Source organism: Apis mellifera, linkage group LG5 (genome assembly GCF_003254395.2).
Source record: "Apis mellifera strain DH4 linkage group LG5, Amel_HAv3.1, whole genome shotgun sequence".
In the NCBI taxonomy this organism is placed as follows: Eukaryota; Metazoa; Arthropoda; class Insecta; order Hymenoptera; family Apidae; genus Apis; species Apis mellifera.
Genome location: NC_037642.1, coordinates 9,660,103 through 9,671,618, shown reverse-complemented (window position 1 = coordinate 9,671,618; position 11,516 = coordinate 9,660,103). Strand labels below are relative to the sequence as shown.

The 11,516-nt window shown below is 42.5% G+C and overlaps 1 protein-coding gene across 2 annotated transcripts in view; it reads left to right on the top strand.

The window, feature by feature from the left end:
* Positions 1–10,167: 10,167 nt before the first annotated feature.
* The window catches only part of LOC413319 (dynein regulatory complex subunit 7), a 77,775-nt gene continuing 76,426 nt past the window's right edge, over positions 10,168–11,516 (top strand). The window contains exon 1 of one of the 2 annotated variants that reach the window (XM_016912348.2): positions 10,168–11,401. Coding sequence is in view for 1 of the 2 variants with exons in the window: in XM_016912346.1 (XP_016767835.1) it covers positions 11,278–11,280 (3 nt within the window). In the remaining variant the exon portion in view is untranslated. The remainder of the gene's footprint in view (positions 11,402–11,516) is intronic. The other variant, XM_016912346.1, reaches the window with a different exon arrangement.

The following is an 11,516-nucleotide window of genomic DNA, read 5'->3' as shown; positions in this document are numbered from 1 at the left end:
TTAGTGCATCCCACCCAGCCACCCACCCATCTCCGACTTGTGCTCCGCGCGCTGCTTAATTGGATGCAACTGCGAATCCCAACCGCGTTTCGTCGTCGCGCTCCTTGACCGATTCCTTCCTCCCTCCCTCTCTCCTCGCTCGTTACGTTCTTTCTAGTCTAGTTTATGTTTTTCTTTTCGATAACAATCGTGGATGTTTCGTACGGTAGGGGGATAAATGCGATCTCGATGCTTGGTGGATTTCGATCTCGAGAGTGGAAAAGTTTTCGCGGTTTAAGTAAGCGTTGATTGTTATTTTTTATTAGTGATTCTTGGATTCTTCGAATTTTTCGAAAGAAGCGTTTGAGTATTGGAGATTTTAGGGAAAAATGTGATTTTGAATGTGATTTGTGCGATTTAATTAAATGAATTTGCAAATCGTGTTGATTGTTATTTTATTTTGAGGATTCTTGGATTTTTCATAATCGAAAAAAGCGTCTCAGCAATGGAGATTTTGTCATTTTAAGGGAGAATGTGATTTTGAATGCGATTTAATTAAATGTATTTCCAAATCGTGTTGGTTGTTATTTTGTTTTGGGAGTGATTCTTGGATTCTTCGAGTTTTTCAATCGAAAGGAGTCATTTGAACAATGATGACTGTGTCATTTTAGAAAAGAATGTGATTTTGAATCGATTTGTGCGATCTAATTAAATATAATTGCAAATCGTTATTTTATTTTTGTATTCTTTTCGGTATTCTTCGTGTTTTTTCAATCTCTCTGAACAATAATAAACGATGGTCTATGCGATTGAGTTGCAACTATTTGATGTCATTCGAGTTTCTTGGCATTTTTCGACCGAGAGAAGTAAACTCGACGATTTTAAAACATTTTAAAGGGATTCCAAGTTATACATTAATTTATATATATTCTCCTGAATGATTCTTTCATTCTCTTCGATCGAGTGGAGATACTCGAACGAAACAAACATGGAAATAATTTCTGTTGGCACAAATTTTGGATCAATTAAGGATCAAGTAGGACAATGGAAGCCGCCCGAGTGACTCACTCGTAAAAATGAATCATTGAGAAACTCTCGGTGGGCGAAGAACACGCGGAAAGAAAATAGTGGCTGGCTGATTTCGTCCAAACTCCGCTCTAAAGAAAGAGAGAGAGAGAGATAAAGAAGAAAAGAGTATCAGAAGCCACCAGAATTGGGTGGAGTTGCAGTCTAGCCGGGCATTAACATATACGGTGGGCCAAGGCCTTCTATCCGCGGACCTCTCATTTTTTTTCACCAACGCTCTCCCCCTCTTCCCATTCCTTTTGTCAACCAACGCGATCTTTTATATTCCTCCTTTGTATCCCTTCGACCCGCCCTTTATTAATAATACAACCCTGCCCAACTTTAACCCTCCCCCGCGTTTTCGACCGATAATAAAAATTTCACGCACAGAGTTTCGCTCCGCAAGATAAGAAGCGCCAAAGAGATCCGGTAAAAGAGAAGAAAGAAAAAAAAGGAAACCGTATTCGATCTCAAATTTCACAACTTCTTCCTCTAAAAATCCTTCCATTTCCCCAAACGCACGATCCTCTTCCTTTCTTTTCGCGTGTATTCGAAATTAATTAACCCGAAATCGAAGAAGAGAGGATTAATTAATTCCTCCAAGATAGAAAAAAAGTATAATCGTATATTAGACGAATCAATTGATCCTCCCCTCCTCGATCTAACCAATTCCAAATCCGAAAAGAAGAGAAGAAGGGAGATTTTCCAAAGAAGGGGGGAGGGGAGATCCGCGACAGTTCCCGGAGCGACCACGCGCGTTATAAATCCACGCGGCGGAGCCGGATGAAGTTTCTCACCATATGGCGGATGCCTACGGTCCGCCATGTTCCCCCGGAACTCGCTCACTCACCCCGCTTGTTCGCGAGCAGACCATCCTCTCCTCTCCTCTCCTCTCCTCTCCTCTCCTCTCCTTCCCCCCGCTTTTTCGTGTGTGCGTGCGCGCGCGCGCGCGGATGGACGTTGCTCGGCCCCGGTGCGAGGCGGCCGAGATTACGGGCTCGCTTTTAAGGCCGCCTGCTGCGAATCCGAAAGAGGCCAACGCGATGAGTAGCAGCGGCGAGCAAACGCTCGCTCCGGATAAACAGCGGACCGAGGGGGAGGGAGGGGATCCTCCGGATGGAGGCGAATGGAGGCGGAATTTATATCGGCGGAACGGGGAAGAGGGAGGGGAAGGAAGGAGGAAAGGGGATCGAAAATAAGAAGCTGCCAATCACCGCGGATCGCAACCCTTATACCTATCCCCTTTATCCAATTCTTGTTGTTATCTTGCTCGATTTTCTTTTTTTTTTTTTGGATGAGGGAGGAAGGCCGCGTTTTTATTACGACTCGAACGGTTTTGGAAATCAATTGCTTTAAGAAATTTGCTTTGAAAAAATTATAATAAAATTGTGTAATTATATATATATATTGGTTCGAGTAAATAATTGTTGGTTACGTGTGTCGTTATTAAACGTTTGAACGATATTTATATTCGGAGGTGTATCATATAGTATAGTATAGTATATATAGTATAATAGTTGAGCCCAGCCTTGGTGTAATTTCGTATAGTTTTTTAGCAATTCCTCGAATACTAATTCAAGAAACTCAATTCAACGAATTTGTGACTTTTCTTTCTTCGACATTTATAACTCGAGACAATATACATAGACAATTGAGATACAAATCGCTACGATCAACCTATACTTTCTTTCGCAACAACTCTTTTTCCCGAAAATAAAGATCCCTTTTCTCGAGCAAGAATATCAGATTCGAGTCGCAAGAACAAAATGTGCGCGGAATCGCCACATTTGAGTCGCGACTTGGAAGCGGTTTATCTTACGAACAAAGCTATATAATACGATAATTGGACGATAGAATTCTTTTCTCTCTCTCTCCTTTCCCCGTCCACGTGTGCACGCGCGTGTACCCGGCTCGCGTACGTGGCCCAAAGAGCGAAGGAGGGAAGGATGAAGGATACGGATTGTTAGAAACGCCTTCTTAATAACGTCGGACACGGTACGTCTAACTGCTCCACGTGCCTTTCCGCTAACGAGCGCCCATTTAAGACGCGATTCGCGTGAAGTAATACACGTGTCCTCCGCCAACCTCCGAGATAAATCTTATGCAACCGCCGCCTGCTCTTTGGATCCCGATATTAGATCTTATCTGCCGCGGCTCTCCTCGGATAAGCAGAGAGGGGAAAAAAGGCGAGCGGAATCGAGGCAGCGAGATAAATTCATCCTCTCTCTCTCTCTCTTTTTTTAAGGATATGTACAAAAAAATGGAAATTAACACGCGTGATTTATATTATACCTGATACGATTTCGTTGTTAGAGGCGTAAAACTGTCGAATCGTAACGTTATCGAGTCTGGAGAGCTACGATTTTCACAGATTTCGGAATTTAATTTAACAGACACGGATTTCCTGTCGATCGAAAGAAAAGAAAAAATCGTAGAATTTGATAAATTCGCAAACTCGAGAAAAAGTATATACATCCATATATCCGTATTTCTTTTATGACGAAGTATTGGGAGCCATTTACGACACGAGTCGATTCCTTAACGGCTTTAAAAAATATTTTCGGGGATTCTCTCTCCAAAAAAAAAAAAAAAAGAAAGGAAAGGAAAAGGAAAAAATGGTTATTCGAAAATCCGGGAGTAATAAATCTCGGCGGCGCATTCCCGATTAAATTTTTCATTCGCTGGTTACACAACGGTCAACGCGCGAACAAACACCGCTAGTTACAACCTAATCGATCCACCGCGCTCTCCATCCAAAGTTTGCCCTCCATCAACTTTTCATACCGTTGCAACGTTTTTTCCAATCCGCTCTTCCCATTCGATATCCCACGAATTTTCACGTCATAATTTCTCCTCCCCCCCCTGATCCTTCGTTCGAAAAGTACGAATTTCTTCGACTTGTTCAATCTTCACATCTTATTTTTTATTTAGTTTGTCGAGCACGAAACTTTTACAAATAAATGTAGAATGATTTCTTTTCTATATTATTGGCCATTAGAATACAGAATTTAATTACATAATCTCGTCCTACTTTTAAAAAGAAAAAAAAAATCCACCAAAATTTCGCACCAGACTCCTTCCAATATCCCCAATATATGATAACTTCGAACATAAAGAAGAGAGAAAGATGGAGACAGCAAAAAAAGAGGAGGGAAGAAGAACCAGGGCACGAAAGGAGCAAAAAGAAGAGGAGAGGGGAAAAAAAGGGAACGAAGGGGGGGGGGAGAGGGAAAGAAGAAGCGAGTCTCACGGTGGTGGAGGTCCCGAGGCATCTCGACGCGCTTCGTTCACGCGGGAAATTTGAGCGGTCTTCCGTCTGGACGCGCGTTCGTCATTACGTGGGCATATGGGGAGCACAAGCGGCTCGGGTGCACGCATGTGCGCCTCCCTCGGACGCGCGCGCGCGCGTGTGCGTGCGTGTGTGTGCGTGTGTGCGGCGATACGTGCGTGCTGGGAGGAGGAACTTTATACCAGGTGCCCTCCATGCGCCGCTATAAATTATCGGGTTACCCGTTACGGCCGCGCGCGACCAACCTTATATATATCGAGAAAAACCTGTCGCCGCCGCTATCTTAAATGCGGATTTTTATACGGCTTTTCGTATCCGCGGATAACGCGTTCGAACTTTTCGTCCACGATATCCTCGATGAGAGGAGATGTATTTACGGGGAAAATTAATTCTTTTGAGATATATATATTATCAAAGTTACGCTCAAGTACTTTTACTAACAAGTTAAGTTTAATGGAGGGGAATATCGACACGTTTCGAATGTTAAAAGTTAAGAGGAGAGGATTATATCCTGCTCCTGATGATTCGATTCAATTTTCGATACGAGTGATTTTTTCGCCGATTTTTACACGGAATGACGCGAAGTTTCAGTTACCGGTTGATTAAACGAACTCGTGCTAATTGTATCATGGTACACGTAGCTGGAACTATTATTCGAATGGAAATTCGTAGTGGGGGAGAATCGCTCAACTCCTGTTACATAAACTTCAGTTACATGAACTGTTTGCCTGCCCTCGAGAGAGGTTCGAATAAACGGTGTACTTTCGGTTCCGTAAGAAGCGAAACTTTCGAAAAGAACGAACGGAAACATCGGATATTGCCTTAAACATCGATTTTAATTGCCCCATTTTTCCCCTTCCATTCTCCATCTTTCTCTCTCTCTCCTCTCGATGACCGATTATCTTTGATTACGTTGCATTTTGGGTAGAAAAAAAGGAGAAGAAAAGGAGAAAGGAGGCCCTGTTATACGCGCCTCGGTTGGTAAAACTGCGTCGATTCGGTTGGGAAACAAAGAGCTGCAAGCTGCATCCCGTGCGGCGAGACACAAGGACATCCGGTTATTCCGGAAGTGCGGGTCCTCTGGACACACAGGCGAGCTACCCTCTCCCCTCTTGTGCAGGAGCAGCTCCAAGATTTCCGGTCGGAATGCCTTTTAGCGAATCGTGCTCGGCCGGCGACACGCGATTCTTCCCGTGGAAAAAGGTGGAATTCGATGGTGGAACTTCGGCTCGTTGATTCGCAAGGTAAAAGCGGGGGCCATCGCGGGGATATCTCGCGGTTCCGTCGAGATCCTCGTTTTCCAAGCGTTTCCGCTCGGTGCTCGACCCATTTCCTCGTCGCGAATAATTCTCTCTCTCTCTCTTTTATTTCCTCTTACCTTCTTTTTCTTCTTCTTCTTTTTTTATAGGTTCTTTTTTCGCGTGTTTTCTCTCTTTCCCTTCCCTCGTCGGAGCAAGACATCGATGTTGGGAGGAACACGGTTCGATCTATCGGAGGGAGGGGAAACTAATTAACTTTCAGGGAAAAATCGGTCGATGGTACGCCCGGGGTTCGATTTAGCGTAACAAACTAACGAATAAACTCGCGTCCCGTTGATTTACCGTATCGCGTATTAATTAGTCACGCATTAAAATTAATCATCGTCCAGGTACATGCGTTTCTATGTAATTCATTATTCATGATAATGTAAAACCGCCGATACATTACGCTCGATATATTCCCGATTATCGCTATACTCTCCAAATGTTATTCGTTTCGAATAAAAGTTATTATGCGCGTGTCACAATAATCGAGAACCAGCCTTCCAAATTTTGTTCTATTTATTTTATATTACAAGTTTTCTAATTCTATGATTATTATTACATCGTGTATATATTTATATGACGAGAGGAAACGTAATTGGTGAAAAAAAAAAAAAAAGAAATAATCATGGAGCGATTTTTGCTCGACATTTTTCGTTGCGAGAAAGCTGTTAAAACGACGAACGACGAGTATCCTTCTTCCCGGGGGCCGTGGAATATTTATGATGCCCGATAGGAACAAGCCGTAGAAACCGATATCCTGCCGCGTTCATTACGCCATCGACGGCGTAACTGACAAACAATGAATTCGACTCGAGTCGAGTATGTTTCATTCCGCGATTGAAACGCTCTATCATCTCGTGATCGGTCATAAGCTGGCGCGCGTTAACCTGTAAAGGATGAGTAGTTAGAATCGGTGTGTACCGATATATAATTTATCCGCGATCGTGGATCGATCGTTTAATTCCGATATCTTTATTAAGAGAAGCTGCGACAGTAACGATGAAAGGAAGTTATGAATTAAAGTATATTCGTGTGCAATATATATATTTAGTCTTCAAGTGAATTTATTAACACCTGTAATTTATAATTTAATATATGAAATTCCATTAACGCTAGAATTATCGATCTCTAAGTATTTATTTTACGTAATACGAAAATAAGTAGATGGATAGATGTAATTATATTTCTTCAAAAACTTTTCACCTTTTTGACAATCGTGAAACAAAAAATATCATTTTGATGGGTTTGATCGAATTTTAGCGTTAAAATTTTAGCGTTTCAAATCGTCCGAGAAATCGTGATCGATCAAATTTTCGTACTAATTATTTTTAATCTTTAATAATACATCAAATGTAACCAAACAACGGTTCGATGATATTTCAACATCTCTAAAATATAAAAATCCAGATTTCTCGATACATCCCAATAGTAATCCCCGTCGATATGATCATTTTCCTCCAAGGATGAGAAAGAAATATCGTTCTCGATAGGTTGCGAGAGGAGATCGTCTCTCAGAGAGAGAGAGAGAGAGAGAGAGAGAGTCGGCCTTTGTTCGGGAAGGGAGAGAGAACGGACTCGAAGCGGCGTTCCTAATTGACGGCTCTCGCGATTTTTACCTCGCTCACCGTCCAGGCCAGAAGCTCAGGGGCTCTCCGGCCTCTTTTTCTCTCCGATCCCTCCGATTTACATCCATCTCCCTCGCCGCTCCGCGTTCTCACGATCATTCCATCCTTCTTCCACCGCGCGTTTCACTGGCGCGCGGACCCCTCCCCCCTCCCTCCCCCCTGTCCGTCTTGTTCCGTTGCCCGTGGAGGAGAGATCTTTCGAAGGCCGCGCGAGGCGCATGCAAAAGAGAGAGAGAAGAGAAAAAAAACGGTGGGTCGAAGGAACCGAGCGGCGGTGGAGAGCGGGGGAGGGGGGAAGAGGAGAGGGAGGAGGAGATGGCGGTGACGGTTGAGGGGAGGCGAGGGGGGAAGGGGGAGGACCGCGAGACGCCCAAAGCCGCATTAACGCCGCTTCGCTCCGCTCGCGATCAGAATCGCGGTCAGAACAACGCTGCATTTTCTGAGGAGGCACCACAGCCTTATTCTCGCTCGATAACCGAACGTTATATGGACGACATTACCGCCGCCGCCCTACCTTCCTTCCTTCCTCCCTACGGTATTTATTCGTTATTACGCTCGAACTCTTCCACGCGGGTACGCTAGTGTATCTTGGGTATCTCGTCCCTACCGTTGGAGGGAGGAGAACCCTCGTTGTTCACGGTGAAACGAGTAATTTCACACCAAAACAATACGTCATAAATTTCTTCTATTGCTTCGCCTCTCTCGCGATCCCTCTTCGTCTTTTCGCTAACTGTCTATACTCTGTGAGTATAGACGATGAAGCGAGATTAAAATTTCGTGTTCCTACAACTTATACTTGTGTACAGCTTACGAAGTAGTATTTCTTTTCTTCCGTGCCCGTATTTTGTTCTTTTGATTCTTTCGCTACGATGGTTTCGTTTGTTCCATCGTAGATCGATTATTAGGAAAGTAATGCGAGATTGTTTTGAGGAAAGATATGATATATATCTAAATCGCATCGCGGTTCGACTTGTGATGAATTCCGAGAAGATATCGGGAGAATTAAGTGTTGAATATTTAAGAAGAGTAAAGATCTCTCTTGACAAGCTTCGATGTGTGACTACTCTTAACCCTTTAGGATTTATGGACGAGACATCTCGCGATATGGTGTCGTTCATGCTTTGATATATAATTGTAGTGTGCATTTTCATTAAAAAGCCAAGTTTGATACTACAGCGAAAAATATATCAATGTGTAAATTATTAGAAAATTCGAAGATACGAAATATGATTATTCTCAATCGTAAATAAACGAAGATATTTCATTCGAAACTTCTTACTAACAATATTACGTAACGAGGTATCTTGAATGCGAAAGGATTAAATAAAAATGATTATGCGTATAAAATGTCTATTTGTTATTACATAGTTCGTTCCTTTCGTATGTCCCGAACAATTATTTTTTCATAATAATTAATCAACTTTTTACTCGCAATGCTTTTTTTTACCGTGTTGTCATTCAAGAAAAACAGGATAATCCCTTGCGCCTGCTAAAACAGAAGTAAAAGATTCCTTTCGAATTTATTACAACGATAGGTGAACTCCTCCCTTTCCTTATTTTCCGCTCTATTAATTCATCCTGATTGGCCTCCAGGCTACTACCCACTACCTACGCTCTCGACGTCTTTAATTCGCCCTAGTCTCTCTCTCTCTCTCTCTCTCTCTCTCTCTCTCTCTCTCTCTCTCTCCCCCTCCCCTCCCCGCCCACCAGTCGAACCAATGGTTTCTCGCGCGCTATTCAAATCAACGAATATCGAATGTTCGATCAGGCAAAATCCAGCCACGTCGATTCGAACGACATCGAAAGGCCCTTTGAAAGGCACAGTCGCAGACGCAAGAAGCTTTAGACCAAGACGATAACCATGTGTATATAGGGTGGTTTATGTCTACTGGTAGAACCGGAAAGGAGTGGTTTTGAGTAAACAAAAAGAATGTATCTCTTCGAAATTCCGGGCCTCAAAATGAAAACTTTATAAATGAAATATAATTTGCAATACAATCAATAAGCAATAGTTGTTCACGAGAAACACGTATTAATTATTAAATTTTTTTCTATATTTCTTTGATTTTTTCTATAATATATCGTATTATTTCAATCGTAAATATCGTAAAAATCGAAAGAAAAATGGAAATAAAGAATATTATAGTAGACGTTCAGATCGATTTCAACTTGAAATCAATGAACGAACAAATATTATTATAGATCCTTCATTTATTATTTTAGCAAGAATCACCCTCGCCCCAATTACACATCGGTTACACGACATCCTATATATTCATGGACATCCAATCTCGCGCTTTTGCAACGAGAAGCGGTTTTGTATACAGCTCGATGAAGCTTCACCTCTGCCCTTTCGAGAATCCACCGTAGAAGCCGCCAGTGACGATGGCCAATGTGGTCACACGTCGCTCCGCTCGCGTTTCTCTCCTCTAAACACGTATACACGGTCGCTTCTTTATCCCCTGTCTCGTATTTTCCTTCTCTCACTCTACCGTTTCCCTCTTTGTTATGCGTTCGTTCCTCTATTCGCGTTCCTCTATTCCGTCTTGCTCCGCCGTTCCAATCCCGGCTCGTTCCTCGTCTTCTCCTTCTTTTAGTTCTTCTTCTTCTTTCTCTTGCCTCGCGATGTTCGCTCTTTCTCTCCTTCTCGCACTATTTATGTAAGTAGTGTCGCGCGTAGACGTTTACGCGCTGGTGTGCGCGGTACGCGACACCACTTACATAAATAGCCGCCTGCATGCATATACGCATATATGTGTAGCTATATATACACACGCCCAGTTCTCGACACACCAAGCGAGAGACTCGTAGGGAACGAAGCAGAACATTGAGCTCCGCGCGACTGCTGCTCTCCTGGTATCGCAGTCGTCGTTGCCGCAAACTCGCCGGACGGATAGACGATAATCGAGTCAACGGTGAAGGTTTTCGGAAGGGAAAGCGTTTTCGAAGGATCGTGTATGAAAAGGAACGAGAGTAATCGAGTAAGAGAGAGATAGAACGAAAAGAAAGAGGCCAGAGGCTGACCGGCGGCGGCTCGAACCGGAGCGTGTGTATTTACCGTCTGATTTAGTTTCGCCCGTATGTACTTTGCGGGGCACGGGTGTAGAGAAGCGGGCGCGTTCGACGTTTATGCGCCGCCGGAGCCCAGGCTATTCCATTACGCGCAGAGAAAAGAGTTTATGAATGAAGAGGATGCGAAGGATAGTTTCCGGAAGCCGGCCGGTTCGTGTGTAATAATCGTAGAACGGATCGTGTGCGCTTTGTTGCGTAAAAAGCCGTGGATAGCCGTGCGCCGCGCATATATGAATATCAGGCTTCAGCGAGCGTGAGGAGGTTATCGGTGTGTTTTAATGCCTGGAAATTAGGCTTCGTGAAAAGATTGCGACCACGCAGGAACGCGCATGCGCGTGATGTGTCGGATCCAGGGAATCGAAACGGAACGGAATCGGAACGGTTTCGACGACTTTCTCCGCTGTACGATGAAATTTTAAACGCGATTGTGTCATGTATGTTTGTTCTTTGTCTCGACCTTTGACTCCTCGTGTACGTTAAACTTATTGCGGATAACGTAATACTACGTTCGATCGATGATGACACATTTCTAAAAGACGTAAAACTACATTAACGGATCGAAATAAGTTTTCGATCGTAATTGTTATTCGACGCCATGTTATTCAGTAACGGATTTGTGATAGTGCATGTAATATTATTCGTAATATTTAAATTTGTGTCGCTTGAAAATCTAACAAAGAATAAGAAACACAACGCTTTTTCTGCCGGTAAATCAAAAAAATGAGTTTTAATGATCATAAGTGAAAACGTGTAATAGCGAGTTTAATTTTCGGTAACGGGTTTCAAATATGGCGTCATTTCATGTAGTGTCGACTTTGTGATTAAAACGTATATTATTAAAATATCAAAATATTTTAACTTCTATTATTTACACATTATCGCGGAGTGTATTTCGTTGAAATAAATTGAAAAAGAAACTTTTGAAGGTTATAACGAAAAACACATGGTAATAATACATTATCCTTATATCCTCAAGAAAATCCTATACACGTCACCACTCATCACAGCTCATCCATTTACACTGTTTGGAAAGCCAAATCTAACGTAGAGATTACCTACAAAAACAAGTTAGTAATACACATAATAATAATATTATTATTATTAATTATAATTATCTATATATGTTTAAGTGTTTAAGTATATTGCCAAATGCAATATAATATCCTAACCTAATCTTAATGA